Source organism: Mauremys mutica, chromosome 12 (assembly GCF_020497125.1).
Source record: "Mauremys mutica isolate MM-2020 ecotype Southern chromosome 12, ASM2049712v1, whole genome shotgun sequence".
Classification (NCBI taxonomy): domain Eukaryota; kingdom Metazoa; phylum Chordata; order Testudines; family Geoemydidae; genus Mauremys; species Mauremys mutica.
This window is the reverse complement of record NC_059083.1, coordinates 61,160,407-61,176,714: the sequence shown is the minus strand read 5'-3', so window position 1 is coordinate 61,176,714 and position 16,308 is coordinate 61,160,407. Positions and strand designations below refer to the sequence as shown.

At 54.2% G+C, this 16,308-nt stretch overlaps 1 protein-coding gene across 2 annotated transcripts in view; it reads right to left on the bottom strand.

The window, feature by feature from the left end:
• Nucleotides 1-16,308, bottom strand: part of LOC123347064 (ubiquitin carboxyl-terminal hydrolase 43-like) — a 157,671-nt gene that overhangs the window by 106,628 nt on the left and 34,735 nt on the right. For both annotated transcript variants that reach the window (XM_044984509.1, XM_044984510.1), the window contains exon 3: nt 7,187-7,293. In XM_044984509.1, coding sequence (XP_044840444.1) covers nt 7,187-7,293 — 107 coding nt within the window. The remainder of the gene's footprint in view (nt 1-7,186; nt 7,294-16,308) is intronic.

The window sequence follows — 16,308 nt, the reverse complement described above, 5'->3', positions numbered from 1 at the left end:
GCTCTGGCCTCTGACCCTGGTCTCCTATTCTTGGCCACTGTCTCCTGCTCCAACCACTAGGCATGACTGCCCACGTCCCAGTCTCCCGCTTACAGTCCCACAATACTGGCAGTAGCTGGCACCTCCAGACCGTCTCTCTCCTGCTCCTTGAAATGATGGAACGGCAGCGGCCCGCCCAGCCATCTCTATGTGCTCAGCTCTGTTCTGGCTTCACTCACCCTGCTACAGAAACTGGCTGGGTCTACAAGTATTTGAAGGCAGAAAATCCCCAAGAGAGAGAGAAAATATTTAGGGAGGTGCCGGGAGCGGGGGAAAGTGTGCAATGAAAATGTAGTCTGAGGGTCCGGACACGCTTCCTGGGGGTGAGGGGGATTCTGCTGTGGAATCCACACTGTGAAAGCCACAGCGCCAGCCATTTCAAACCAGGCTTGATAAAGCACTAGGAAATCTGTCCAGTACCACCGGGAGCGATCCTGGCTGATGGGGAAGGGGAAATCAGACGGCCCTTACCAGCTCTAACTCCTATACACCAAATCCATCCCACACAGAACTCTAGTCGCTTTATTACATGGGAGATGAATAGGGTGCTATGATTTTATGACACAACCGATAAAATCTTCCATTTGGCTGAGCACAGCATGTGCTGTGTTTCAACAGCTCTTTGCTTCGGCGGGACTTAATACGGCAGCAGATTATATCAACAACCCAGATAATGCTCCTTCAAAACCATTAAGCCATTTTTACTCTGTTACAGATTCAAGTGATGTCTTGGAGACATGGGGCCTGGCTCTCTGAGGCCCCGCCTAGAGTAGGAAAATGAAGCGTGTTTAGCAAACATGTTAGCAAGCACATGCATAGGCGCAGGAGCTGGTGGTGTGGGGGTTGCTGCAGCTCCTCCAGGTTTTACACGGGGCTTTTCTCCTGGCCCTGCACGTGGGGTCGGCTGCCAGCCCCACCCCCAAGGCTCAACCCCTGGCCCTGCACGTGGGGTTCTGGCTGCTGGCCCCCGCCCGGGACTCCACTCCTGGCCCCGCATCCAGGGCTCCATGCCTGCCCACAGCTGTGGTCCCAGCCTCAGCCTCCTTACCCTTGTCCATGTCCCTCATTCCCGGAGCCACGGCCCTGCTCCCACCCCTAGGGGATGGAGGGGGCATGGATGGGGTAAGGAGGGGAGCAGCACCCGCACTCTAGCCCATGTCAGTTAACACCTTTTTCAACACAGCCTAGCACAGAGTATAGAATCTAGATAAAGACAGTGGGGTTTATAAACAGGTTAGCAGTCAGCCCTCAGGTCTCCACTAGGGGGCTTTGCCAGCCCTCTAATGTAGACGCAGCTTATGCCAAGAGAAGCAGTTTTTCTCCTGGTACAGTAACACCACCTCCCTGAAGGGAGTTGAGCTGTGTCAACAGAAGCCCTCTTCTGTTGGCATGGCTGCATCTACACTGGGGGTTTTCTAACTATGTCAGCTTCGGGGGGTGGATTTTTTACACCCCCGCCAAGAAAACTGCGTGGCCTGGCCCTGGCCCAAAGCTTTTACTCTGTCGTAAAAAAAATCACTCCCCACCCCCAGACACAGCTACGCTGGCACAACTGTGATGGGTAGACCTGGCCAGAGAGCTGTAAATGGTGGAAGCCAGCAAACAGTTTGTAGCTGATCACTGGGCTGTACAGCTTTGCCGATGTGGGATGGAGAGGGAAGTATTCAATAACGTCAGCGCATCATCCTCCCCTCACTGTGGTCACGGCAGCTGTCACCCCTGTTCATCACCCCACCCGGATCTGGGGCACAGCTCGTCATCCGGGTCATGCGGGTTTGCAGCAGGCCGCCCACGTGGGGCTTGCTTTGCCTAGGAAAAACGGTCTTTAGCGAAAATGGGATTGCTAAGTCGTTGGAAAGTCCCCGTGTAGACAGGGCAAGCTAACAGGCAATGGCTGGTCGAAGGGGAAACCTAGATCAGCTAACACGTTACAGCTGCCACAGGCCCTGTCTATGCTGGGCTCTCAAAGCAGGCTAGCTATCGTGTTCTTGGCCAAGCCCTTTCCAAGCCCTTCAGACGACACCCCTGCTCTTTCCTAGTTGAAGTACAGAGGAAGCGAAGTGATCACAGGTACCAGCATGCCATAAATGCTGGCCACGTGCACTTGTTAATGGTGACATCTGTCTGCCAGTTTGACCCCAAGCCAGCCCCACCCTGCATACCCATGTGCTTGGAAATCAGAGGCAGTGCCTTCCCCACTGGCCATCAGATCCCCACTCAATCTTCAGCCACGTATGGAGGCTACAGCCAGACCCCAAATCACACCCCATGGCAGGGCCGGCTTTAGGAAGTGCAGGGCCCAATTCGAACAGTTTCAATGGGGCCCCGGCAGGGATGACTAAAAAAAACACAGTAAAAAAACACACGGGGCTTGTACTCACCTGGCGGTGCTCCGAGTCTTCGGCAGCACTTCGGCGGCGGGTCCTTCACTCGCTCCAGTCTTCGGCGGCACTGAAGGACCCACCGCCGAAGTGCCACCGAAGACCCAGAGCAAGCAAAGGACCCACTGCTGAAGTGCCACTGAAGACCCGGAGCGCCACCAGGGGAGTAAAAATTAAAAAGGCGCCTCTAGCCAGGGAAGGGATTCTCACTGGGTGCGGGTCCCTCTTAGGCGCGGGGCCCGATTTGGGGGAATTGGTGGAATAGGCCTAAAGCTGGCTCTGCCCCATGGGCTCCGACCTCCCCAGAGGATGACACCAGTTTTCTGTGTTTGGATCATTACACAACAATAACAGCAGCAGGGGATAATAAATCAGCGCTTAAAGAGATCTCCAAGAATCTATCACCAGCCAGCAATGCTGTTTCTTCAGTGCATAACACAACGTTAGGGTCTGGACAACCCATTCAGATACAAATACTATCTCCACTCACCAGCACCTGGCCCTGATGCCTGTTGTCCAAAGATCACTGAGGCAAAGGTGTGCTGGGGCAGCTGCCTCACTTTAACGTCACTCCGTCCGCTACACCAGTGTGCAGACACGTTCCGAGCGTCTCCCAGATCCGTCACTACCTAGCTGTGCAGGAAACTCTTCACCCACCACTGAAATGCAGTCCAACCTCTCAGCTCTTTGGAGCCCTTGTGCTCTGGGCTCCTGCACGTTATGGAAACACAAATCATGAAGCTAATCATCTCTGGGGAGGAACGAGGCCGCTGCTTAGCAGCCCATGGCAAACACTGCACCACAGCTCAGAAAGGGAAGGCCCAGATTCTCCAAGATATTTAGCACTGACCTCTCATCAATCTCAATGGGAGTTAGGCGCCTAAACCCCTGTGAGGATCTGGCCCAAAACCTATCTCCAGTGGAAGCGATTGGGATTTGGGCAAAAGTGAATGTAACTACCCAGCCTGTCTGGAACTTAGCTAGGACAATGAGGCTTCCATCCCATTCTTGTCAAAGTGACAGGGCATCTTTACTGAGCACGAGGGGCCAGGACCTCTGCCATATGCCTTACCTCAAAGTTACCATCTCCAGCTGCACTGGGACCTCGTAAACCACATTGGGCCAGGTCTGTCTCCGGGGGAAAAGCGCCTCCTACTGAGCTGCAAACGCCAATCCCCCGGTGCCCAGAATAACAGAGCAATCATATTTTGCACCTACTGTCTCTGATTATTTAACTATGGTGTATTATTTATTGAGCACTGCCAAGGTACTTGGTGCTGTAAAAACCACGAGGACAACCCGGTGTCTGCCTTTCACAGCTCACAGACTAATGGGACTCGGTGTGGATGATAGAACACGCACTAGGTAATTAACTAAGTAAAGTCACTGAGTTATACCCACAATAATACACAGGAACTCATCTTGGCTGAATGGTTCCTTTACTTTTAATCCCTTTGCAGAGGGTGCTGGATTTTCCTGGCATGGTGCTGGGTACTGACAATATGTGCTGGGACTTCTGGCACTCACAAAGGAGTTCATCTGAGCAAAAGTCCATGCACACGCTTCGGGAACACTGACGTTTTATAAACCAGTCTGTTTCTTTACTCTCTCTCACTCTTTCTCCCCCTCCCACAGATCCAGAGCCCAGGCTACCATGCACCTGTGAGCAGACTGTGATGTGATATTGCAGAGGAATAACTTTACCACCACAACCACTTAATCACCTGACGCCCAGCTGGCACTCCCCGAGTCTTAATACTGCATCCAGGTATGCTAACGCCTGTCAACTGTATCCTGACTGTGCAGGTGTTACCTGATATATCTGCTCATAGAGTCAACTGTGCTAACCCCAAAGATTTTTGCTGTTATTCTCCTATGGAGTTTGGCTGGAGCAGAATCACTGCGTTTATCTCTGTTCTCTCAGAACAATGCAACAACCCTTCCCTTCCTTCAGACTTAACAAAAGCACTGCACTGACCACTGATGGGCAGCCACCTCTGGGGTGGGACACGGCAGCTGTCCAACATTCAAAAAAGGAAGTGAAGAAGAAAACTATATCCAATTGACACACAATAGGAATTTTAGGTGGCCAGATGGAATATGCCCGGAGCCCCAAAGTTAATATCCCATATCCTACCACAAAAAAGCCACAGCATATTTCATGACCTCAAGTATGGGGTTATTTGTCCAATGTGGTCTTACTGGAGAGCGCTACCTAGAGAATGACCAATACTACATCCAGCAGCACCTGGGTTTTGCTTGAAGGGCTCCCATCCAGGCCAAAGAGCTCATAAACCTCCCCAGAATTTTATTCCTGTGCAACATTTCCACTTGTGACACATCTATCGCTTCTTGTTATGAAGATCTTTGCCATCTGATTCCTAAATGGGTCTTTAATTTTATTTCCAGATGAGCCCATCTGATAATTTACATTCACACAGTGATAGTGGAAAGCACATAAATATCTCAGTGAAGTTGCTGCTTATTAAGCCTCACTCCTGGAATAGCTTCAATGCCACTAACTATCCGAGATGCATAATGCTGTGCTAGCAGACGGGGGTGAGGGGGGAGATGGATGCCTTTGTAATAGCCTTGCTTCATAGTGACACAACAGCAGGTGGATTCATGCACCTTCCGAAGTCCCTCGGGGAATGTAGTTAGTGCAGAGGATTCCAAGCTGATCGTTTTTATTTTTTACCACCCAGCACTTACCGCAGGCTAGTCTCTGTGCTCACCGGGCCGCAGTACAGCTCTGCACTTTGAATAGGAACTAGCAGGTGTTGTGTCGATTGAGTTTGTAGCAGAAATCTTCTAAAGTCAACAGACACTGCAACTGCCATTTAATGGGGACATCCGTGCTTCCTGGCGTTGCACCAGCTGTTAACATTCAAGCCGTTCTTGAGGTTCTTCAGGACTTTCTCTTCCTGTCCTGGCCAGGATGTGCTGAGACACCTGGGCATTATGACTGGCTCTATGAACAGGCCTTGGACTGGAAGCTGTAACAGTTTCAGATTTCATTCCATACGCCCTGGACCAGCAACCAGAACCTCGGCTCCTCCAGGCATGTTACACTCCTGTGTGTGTGTGGATTAAAGCTTGCTGCCTCCTCCTCCTAATCTTCGACTGTCCAGACCGTGCTTCCCATTGTCCACTACAAACAGTCCACGCCCAGGCTATCTAACGGACAGCAGGGGTGTCGCCCAGGTGGGAGGGAGGGCAAAACATGGCCCCAGATTGTGACAGTTCTGGGTGAAGCCATCTAGCTAAATAACACTGCTTCAGAGGAAATCAGACCCAGCCGCTCAAGCTCAGGTTCTGGCAGACACTGGTGATTCAGTAGAGAGCGCGCCGCCCTCTCACTCGCTACCGAACCCAAGGCACCAGCTACTGCCACCTTTCAAATGCGATATAAAGCCCAGGTCCTGCCCATCTGCGGACATTAAATAAGATTAGGAGCGGTGTGAGGGTCAGATTTCAGGCTGGGTCGTTACACTTTGCCCACCAAAAATTCCCCCTGCGCTTTCAGTTGGATACAATAATCTTCTTCAAAATCTGTCCGAAACTGTCACGAAGCGCTGCCATGGGCTGTGAAACAGCTGCCATGCTCCACCCCAGAGATGGCTGCATATCACTGCCAGGCGAAGCAACTCCTGTCTCCATGGTTTGTGCAATCTGTAATGCACTTTGGGATGGCTGGACGGAAGGTACCAGGGAGGTACTGGTCGGTGTTGTCTCTTGCAGTACCAGGAAGTGTTAGCCTCACAGCCTCCTCATGGGCTCTCCCAGCTCAATATTCCTGGTGCACTCCCAGCAGAGATGCGAAACATGAGGCATGGTTTAAAGAGCCACCACGTCAGGGAACTCTCTCCCCCTCCCTCCCCCCCGCCCCTTGAGGATTCTCTCTCCGTTATCTCCGTTCACCAGCTGGACCGGTTTTCTAACTGATCAGCCCCAGGACCTGGAAATCCAGCTTGCCACCTTCTGCCTCTGCCACCGGCACTGCAAAGCGAGGCTCTGCGGCCGGGAGTCTGCTGCTGTCTCAGCTGCTGGTGTGTAACTGCAGCTTGCTCTCCAGCAGCAGGCTAAGCTCTGCGAAAAGCTGCTCTGTGCTCACTAAAATGAGTCAGGGTGATGGGAAGCCCCATGGGGGGCACAGAGAGGGAAGCAGGAGGGGGCATTTTGTAGCCACTTTTCTGACTAGCCTTTAAAAATGGGGGGTCCTCATGGTCAGACGGGACAGCGTGTGCATGCGTGTGTCTGTGCCTGGGGAAGCGTGCTGTACGGGTACTGCAGGAAAAGGAAGCACCAGGCAGGCACAGCTAGCAGTGGGGTGCAGGTTGCACTCCTTTCCCCCTGTGCACCTCTCTGCGGTTACTCCCACTTTGCACCAGCAGAGAGGCGAGCAGGAGAGTCACTCCACACAGCAGCCAGGCCGGCCTCTCCCTACAGCTGCAGGTTTTATTCCTAGAGAGCTAAAGCCATAAACTATTTCCATTCGGCTCCCAAGGCGCTTCACCCTCACCCCCGGGTAGTTCTCTCTGATGCCCAGCAGGATCTCGCTGGAGGTGCCATGCAGCTGGCAGGCAGCCAACATGGCCTGGGCCCCACAAGGACAGGTGCCACATCCCTTCTCTATGCAGCAGGGAGCATGGAAGTGTCTGGATCCCAGCCCCTCACCTCCCAGCTCAGCCTGGGTGGGGCCAATGCAGTGCAGGGATGGGAAAGGAAGGTTTGTCCGGGGCAGACGTGTCCCCCACCCCACTTACCTGTACTGTGCTTGGAAGTGGTTCTGCACGAAGCTCTGTCTGCTGGGAGGCTGGGCGGCTGGCTGGGCACTGCCAGAGCCACAGCTCTCGTCGAGACTGGGCTGGGGCTGCAGAGAGACAAACGGGGTTATGGAAACAGGGGACGGTGGCTGAAAATCACCCGACTCCCCCCAGCGGCACCCCTGCCCCACCCCACACCCCACTGCCCTCAGCGAGGGCTGGCAGCAATTCCTCCTGATGGAGATCTTCCCCTCCACCCCCGTCTCTACCCCTGCTTCTCCACAGCTCAGGGTGCAGGGAGAAGAGCTGGGTGGGACCCCAGCTCCACCAGCCCCGGACAGCCACAGGGGTCACTACAGTGTGGGCATGGGCCACGGTTCTCCCCAGGGCCTTAGCACACTGACGGCAGCCCTGCCAGACCAGAGCGGGGAGGGGAGCAAGAGATCTGCTTCCCCGTGGGCACAGGGGGGCACAGAGTCTGGGTAATGGGGCAGAACGGGGGAGCAGGGGGTGGAGAGGGAATGGGGGTGGGGGCTGGACCAGTGGGGGAAAGTGATGGAACCAGGCTGGAGAGGAGAGTTCCATGGTGGGGGTGAGGCAGGGAAGCTGCTGGCACTGGGTATTATCAACAGCAAGTCACTGGCCTCTCTGTTCCCATCTGTACGACGGGGACGGTCGCCCGGCCCTGCCTTGCAGTGAATTGTGAGGATCAACACACCCCCTGGATACCACAGTGACGGGAGCCCTAGAAGTAGCTCAGATCTGACGTGGCCTCATCGGTCCCACATCGCTGCACTGACTGTATGTCCCCCAAGAGGCTCTTTGGCTTTTCCCCTCCCGGGCAGTCTGGCAGAGTTACCCTGGTCTTTCCTGCCTGGAGAGGCCCTCAGCTAGCCCAGGCCCTCTTCCCAGCCCTCAGCCCCAGCAGCCCTCACAGCAGCCACAGGCCCTGATGGGTAAACACTGGGGAGCCGTGAGCAGGAGGAGGGGGCAATTTCACCGCTGGATACGACACTGGGGAGACCGACCCTGGACACTGCGCCCAACTCTGGGTTCCACATTTTCAAAGGGATGTTTAAAAATTGGAGAGGGGGGCAAAGGAAAGCCAGGAAAATGCTTCAAGGGCTGCAGCGAGAGACTTACGGAGCAATTTGTTTAGCTTCTCAGAGAGAAGCTGAGAGGTGGCTTGTTTACGGTGTCTAAGGAGCTTCCTGGGGAGAAAACACACCTACTAACGGGCTCTCTAATCTAGCAGAAAAAGGCAGAACCACCAATGGCTGGAAGCTGAAGTCAACAAATTCAAACTGGAAATTAGGAGTAATTTTTTACCAGGGCGGGTGATTAACCACTGGAACAAACTCCCAAGGGAAGTGGTGGATTCTCCATCTCTTGCTGTCTTCAGATCAGGGCTGGAGGCTTTTCGGGAAGCTGCATTAGTCGAACACAAGCTCTTGGCCTCAGCACAGGGCTAAGTGGGGGGAATTTAAGAGCCTGTGCTGGCTGTACAGGAGGTCAGACTAGATGATCTAAAGTTCCCTTCTGGCCTTAAAATCTCTGCATCTCTGCAAGGAGCAAGCGATCCGCGCTGACAATAGGGTGAGTGCTTGCTGAACCCACACAGCCTGCTTGCAGTTATTAGGAGCGCTCCCGTCTCCCCTCACAGGGAAAGCAAACAAGGGCAGTGAGATCAGATGGCTCAGTGGAGAGCACAGGAGAGAGCGGATATTGGAGAGCAGCAGCACCGTGGCTCTGGGACAGCAATGCAAAATGCACACAGGATCCTACCAGGAGAAACCCACCAGCCAGGCAGGCACAGAGCAGGCTCAGCCACCCTACCACATAGCAAAGGTACACAGAGACCAGCGGCTCGCAACTCCCTGAGCACCTGCTGGACGTGATGCCCGCTGGCAAGCAGCTGTCAGCTTTCAAACGCCCCTCCAGAGAGCTGGGCTGAGGAGAGGGGGAAGAGAGTTAGTGAGTTTGGGGAACGTGTGTATGTGTGCACAAGGGTTGCTGTGTCCCCATGAGTGTGTGTGTGTGTGTGCACACGCGCATGAGGGTTGCAGTGTGTGCAGGAGTGTGCACGAGGGTTTCTGTGTGTGCATGTGTGTGTATGTGTGTGCACCAGGGTTGCTGTGTGTGCATGAGTCTGTGTATGTGTGTACACAAGGGTTGCTGTGTGTGCAGCAAGTACAAGCGGAAAATGGTGCTAGGTGTGAATTAACCTCATGTAAGTGATCAGAAACTGAACAATAACTAAACACCCACCTGGGGTGCATGTCTCCAAGGTAAGTGTGACAGCAGGGCTTCACGAGCAAGGACATCAAAATAAATAAATACATCCTTGCACTTCCCTGATGCCTATTATATACAGATCTCAGAGTGCTTTACAGCACCCCAGCAAATATAATCACCCTAGTTTTACAGAGGGGTACACTGAGGCACAGAGCAATTAGTGTGACTGGCTCATGGTCACAGACATTGAGTCACTGACAGATCTCGAGACAGAAGCCAGGAGCTCTGACCCCCCAGTTCCCTATTAGAACCCCTCGCCCATGCTAGCTCAGTTACGATATCCTGAGCAGTGCAAGTTTTGGGGGTGTGGCTGCCCTGAAGGAACAGCGGCAGGAAGGGGGACACAATCCCTTCCTAACAGTGGCACTTTTCACCTTGCACCCCAACACTGCAACAACCAGAAAGTCAAATTCCCCGACACTTCCTGCCAGGGAGATTCTCAGGTCCTTAATTGTGGCTCCCAATTGTAACACCCAGGCAAGGAGAGCAGATTGCAACTTCATCTGAAGACGTGATAAATAAATCTCTCTCACTAGTCCTGTACAAAATTCCTAGAGCAGGTCCTAAGGCGACTGCTTCTGTATTTACAGCCTCTGCATCAAAGTAACTGCAGCTAGTACCGCTCCGGGGGAAGGAGGGGGTGGTAATTCATCAGAATTTTAGCACTGGGACCCCCTGGATACAATTAATTTAACTGGCCCCAGCTTTCTGGGCTCATCGGCTGGAACCTGGGGCCACGTCAGCTGTATGATTAAAAAAAACCTAGGAGTGCAGGTTATTGCAACAAAACAGAGGAAGATCCAAATCACCAAATCACCCCAACAAGGATGCAATTGACAAAGTCACTAGAATTAGGGGCAGTACCTGCCCTGCCAGCTTCTGGAAGAAAAGAAGAGAAAGGTCTGTCAGTTGGCTGAGTTAAGCCTCACTGAGCACCAGCTCTTGGTTCTCTATCTGCAAAAGGAATTGAAAGAAATTGACCACAGACTGGAGTTCCTTCCAAAATCTTCTCACTGCCCCCTGGACAGCCAGCCAGCAGCTCTGCCTCCAACACAGCCAGCAGCCTCACCCAGACCAGCACGAGCTCCCGATCTCCAGGGGGAGACTGATACTGAGGAAGGGCTGAGCCCTGCCCGCGGCTGGCAATAGGAAACACCAGCGGGAGGCTACTGCAGTAATTTAGATGGAACATAGGAGCTAATAGGGTTAACATAACTCAGTCGCTGTCCAACATTAAGCAGTGTTCTACAACGGGCGGGGTTTGGTATAGAGACCTCAGCTTCCTTGGCACCATGGCAAATGCACCATTAACCATCCTTTGAACTTTGTATTGACGATAAAGGAAAGAAGGGAAGACAGTGAACGCCTTTGGAAAGTCAAGCATTAAGTCAGGCTGGCAATGCAACAGCACTCCTCCTTCCCTCTCCCTCAGCTGGTGAGAGGGTCAGAAGGAAACCCCCCTTGTTTGACAGTCTCTTAGATGGGAGCCAGGATGGCACAGACGCCGACTTTCTTCTTTTCGGGTGGGTGCTCCACCCCCACTCCATCCTGAGGCCCTGCCCCTGCCCTGTCCCCTCCCCCAAGACCAACCCCCTGCCCCGCATCTTCCCACCCCAGCTCCACCCCTTCCCCTGAGTGTGCCCCACCCTCGCTCCACCTCTTCCCACCCCCACTCCGCCCGCTCCCTCAGCCTCCCGCCCACCACCAAACAGCTGATCAGTGGGTGAGTGCTGAGCACTCACTATTTTTTTGCCATGGGTGCTTTAGTCCTGGAGCACCCACGGAGTCGGCGCCTATGCAGGGTGATAATCGCAGTCCTTCTGGGGAAAAGAGGAGAAGTTTGAGATGGATGGGAGCTGCTGCTGCTGCTGTTACAGTCTGATCCTGTTTCATCCCAAGTGGTGGTTGGGATTCAGCTGAAGCTGGTAGGAGCAGCCGTGTTGTTTGAGCCCCTCCCTCTGGCCCGGTCTGGTCAGGACGTCTCTCGGGATCAGGACGATGAAGGTCCGGGGCCCGGGAGACAGCGGGGTTGGCAGTGAAGCTCACTCCAGTCGTCTGAGTCTGTTCTTCCTGTATTGCCCCCCGAAGTCTCTTTGTTTAAGGACCCGCAAAAGGAGCGGTGGGTGGAATAGCCCAGCCCCTCATTCTTTTGTCCACCAATTAGCCCTAATATCCCACACACAAATTTTGATTCACTAATTTCCGGTCCCACATCCTCAGTCTTTCCCAAGCCTGGTTTCAGCATAGCCCTGGAATCACAGCAGCACGGCCCTTTTTGTTTGGACTAATTTATCTCTGTCTGGTTCTCCTGCACCTGTTTATAACATTCATTATTGAAAACAACCTGACCTACTTTTCAGCTCCATGTTATTACAGGTTATTCAGGAACTCTGTACAACGGAGCTCACAATCAGAGTCAATTTGTAGGCTTGATTTTCACCCCAGGGCATCCCACCCAGAGTGGGATGCTCTGACAGAGAATGCCCCAGCCCCACGCCCCAGGATGCTCGGGGTCACCAGCTGGAAGAGCGCCCCCTGCAGGGCCACCACTAAGCAGCTGCTGCCCTCCATTCCATTCCTGTGTAACTGAACCAGGCTCCTTTGCAGCCAGCAGGAACGGGATTCACGCTGTGCCACACTGGTGCCCGCAGTCCCCTGGAGAAGGGGATGTGAAGGATGGAGATGTCCGAGCTCAGCCAGCTCCCATCGCTTCCACGCCTACCACACTAGGGACAGGAAGCCTGGCGTGACCTTGGCTTGGAAACAGCACCCTCCTTCCGTGCCACCCTCCTGACTTGTGAATGAAGTGGAGGAGACACCTGCCAGCCCAGATCCAGACCTGCCCGGCCATCCCAGTCACTTTTCAGACTGCCAGCGGTGGGCTTTTTGCTTCAGTGATGAGGCTGGAACAGATGGCGAGAACTGATGGCGGGAAGAGAAGTGTCCATTAGAATCCCCCACACTGGCAGGCTGATGGCTCGGTGGGGCGGGGCTCCCTCTGGGGAAACGGCACATCAGGGAAAGTTCGCTCCACCGGGACACCATCTCCCAGGGCTCCATGCGCCTTGCCCCCATTACGATCAAAAGGGAGCTGGGGACACAGGCTCCACGTTGGGTCTCTGGGGGGAGTGCTCTCCTTCCTCACTGCTAACATGACCTATGTGGGGAGCAGGTTGCGACGAAGTGGGAATGTTCTTGATGTGTTATGTGAATGCTGAGTGGGGAGTATTAACCTGGGAAGGTTGCAGGGGAATTTGAGACTGGCCTGCACTGGGGAAGGGAGCATACCTGAGCATGTAACCTGAGAACCCAGGAGGGGGGTTGGAGGCCGGGTAACACCTCTGCCCGGGAAACTGGACAAAAGACACAAAGGCGGGGGAGGAGCCAGGGGGAGGCTGAGTGAGAGGCTGGAGGAAGTTTCAGTTTGGAGCTGGCTGGAAAATGGAGAGGGGTGCCCTGTCAGGGCTTGGGCTTCCCAACGGGGCTGTGGCCTCTCTGGGGCCCCCAGATGGACCTAACTAAAGGGGTCCTGTTGTCTGTACCAGCAAGACCTGTTTCGGACTGTGTTCCTGTCGTCTAAATAAACCTTCTGCTTTACTGGCTGGCTGAGAGTCATGGTGAATCGCAGGAAACCGGGGCTGCAGGGCCCTGACTCCCCCACACTCCGTGACCCAGGTTACTCCCCATTTGTTGGTTCTGACACCTTCCTCTGAAGCAGGAGCTGTCGGAGGTGGGATCCGGTGTCCCGGCTCTGATCCAGCCTGGCGATGCCTGTGGTCCTATGGTTTGATCTTTCTTCTCCTAAGCATGGCTATGTCTGTCCATCTGGGTCTGTTTGTCCTTCTCCTTGCAGGCAGACAGCTGCATGGTGCTGGTCCCTGTGTTTCTGCCCTTGTCTCTTGGTAGGTCTGTAGATATCACAGCTAAGATATCGCTACCAGAAGCATGGAGGTTATTTCCGAGAACCCCCTACAGTTCCCCCCCACACCCCGCCCCAGCCCAGAACAAAACAAAGGGACCTTTAAAACAGAGCAGGATTGAGTCACGTCTGGGACAATGGGTCATACATGAGAGCTGGGGTTGGGGGAGCAGGGAGTCGGTTACCACGGGAAGGAGTTATATTAGGCTTCCCAGATTACAGTGTATTCTCTAAGTAATAACTACTCTGACAATATCAGTAATTTCAGTTAATTACACAGGGGGAGGCAATTTAGGTACATTGCAGGCAAACACAAAGACGCCGGCATGTGTTTGTTACAGCTGGGCATTTATCTCTGTGTGTGAGGAGGTCGGTGCGGGTGAGCTGGGGATGTCTGGTGTCTATCTGGGGAAGGGGTATGTTTAGGGTAAGCACGTCTACATGGGGGTTACTGTGGGGAATATGTAGGTGTGTGTATTCAGATGGTGCTCTGTTCGTTCAGTCTATCAATGTCTATATACACCCCTCTGTCTATCTATCCATCCCTCATAGCCACACCACTGTCTTGCTGTCTACACATACAGCACCTACAAAGATTGTATTTGCTATGGTATTCAATAGGCATTCTTAATAAGAGTAATAAAATAAGAAGAAGCACCTAGCTCGGCTACAGCGCTTTCATCCACAGACTTCAACAAAGGAGGTCAGTATCCTTGTCCCTTTACAGTTGGGGAGACTGAGGCACAAAGGGGGCGAGCGACTTGCTGTAGGGATGCAGAGCCCCTGCAGTCTAACTGGGGTCAATAGCAGCTCGACACAGCAGATCAAGCCCTTGATGTGTGGCCATCCCATCAAGAAATTTGCTGCTGTGGAACATTTCCGGATGAGCCGTCTGGACCTGGGCTGTAGGAGGGAGGAAAGGGCCCCTCCGGTTGAAGACAGCTTGGCACTGACAGAGCTGGCTGCTCTCAGGAAGGCTGGGGGGCTGTCAGAGAGCAGCAGCAGCGGCTCTGGGGCGATGCCTGATACCCAGCAGTGACACCAGTCTGTCACCTAGCAACCTGCTGCGCCACCAGCTCTCGTTAACAGCACCCCCAGGAGGCGCTAACGTCTCCCCCAGCTGGAGGGCCAGGCCTGCAAACATCGCTGTACAAAGCCACACACTGACAGCTGGGAAGGGCAGCCGAGGTGACCGGCGAGCACCCAGGTGCGGGCAGTGACAGACAGGCTGCGTTCTGGGCACAGCTCCCCGTGCAGCTGCTCAGACACGGGGTGGCAGGGGGAGGCCATTGTGAGAGGTGGAAGGGGAGCTGGGCCTTTCTGCAGAGGGGCCAGCCTTGGGCCATCATCCCATTTCTATCTGCCTGTCCATCCAGCCATCCAGGGGCTTATACTGACCCCTCTCCCTCACGGCCTGTTTCTGAGCACTTCACACATATGCACCCGAGCTAAAGCCGCGGCTCCTTTTCTTAACACTGCGTTCCTTGAGGGGCGGTCAAGCAGGGACTTCATCTCACTCCAGCCATCCACTGCATGGGGGCCTGCGATGGGGGGAGTAGCTGGTTCTCCAGGTTGCTATAACTGGGGAGACTGGTCTGCCCAAGCCGTGCTGCAGACACAGCTGTCTGCGAGCTGCTCACGATCGTACGGCTGCGAGTGTGGAGTTTGGAGTTTCCCAAGGCTGAGCATGGAGTTGTTTTTCTGTCTGTCTGTAGCTGGACCTGCCTTACAGGGGCCATAAGCCTGAGCCCTGGAGAGGGGCAGGGACTGGTCCTTTGCAGCCCATCCACCCCCTCCTTCGTCATCCAGCAGGGTCTTGCTGCAGTGCATTATACAGCACGCTCCCCTCCCCTCCACAGCTAGGGCCCAGCTGACATGTTCCACAGAAGCGGGTGAGATAATAAATACCTTTATTGGACCAGCTCCTGCTGGAGAGAGACACGCTTTTGAGCCACACACAGCTCTGCTTCAGGGGGTTCAAGGGCAGCTCTGCATGGCCCCGAAGTGCGTCTCACCAGCAGGAGTTGGTCCAATAAAAGCGATTACCTCACCCACCTTGTCCGGACACAGCTACACCACCACTGCTGATGTTCCAGTCAGGCTGCGGTGACAGGAACTCCATGCACCATACCCAGGGCTTGCTGGGAGTCCATCCTCCCCTGTCTGTAAAACATCAGCCATCCCACGGAGGAGCAGGAAGATGGAGCAGACCTGGTTGGGGAGAGGAGCAGGCTTTTCCCATGCTGACAGGTGCTTCTACCTGGCCACCTGCATGGACTTCAGGGGAGTTCTGACCCAGTAAATTGAACCCACTATTCCCACCCTCTTGTGCTGACATACAATGGATGAGAGTCAGCTACAGCTCCCCGCCAGGGAGCGCCGTCCTCTCCCGTCACAGCCCCTCTGAGCCCCATTTCATCATTCAGTAGGGCAGGGCATCACAGTCAGCAGGGCAGGTTTCTCTGGTCTGCGCATCCCACTCTGTGCTGAGGTCCCATTAGCTCTTGCCATGCCATACTGGGTCAGTTGGAGCATGGAACTCCAGAGGACATGGCCCCGGGAATCAGCGCTGACCTCCCGCCGAATGCGTGCGGCAGGGGCACTGTGCTGCTGGAGAGGGTTTGGGATGAGATGTGGCCCCTTGTGATCACAGAAGATCCTCCAGCGCTCTGTGTAAGAGCGAAGCAATGAACTCCCAGGCTCTGGGGAAATCCCAGTCTGGCCAATGACATTCTACAAAAATGGATGCAGCATTCTTCACTTCCGGTCCTGACCGGTCCTGGTGTGAGGCCAAGAAACAGCAGCTGGGCTCCACCCCAGGGGCAGCTGCACTGGGGCAGTGGATGACGAGACCTTTCCACATCCCTCACTGCCGCCCCCCTACCCCCAGGTACTGAGAGGAGTGTTA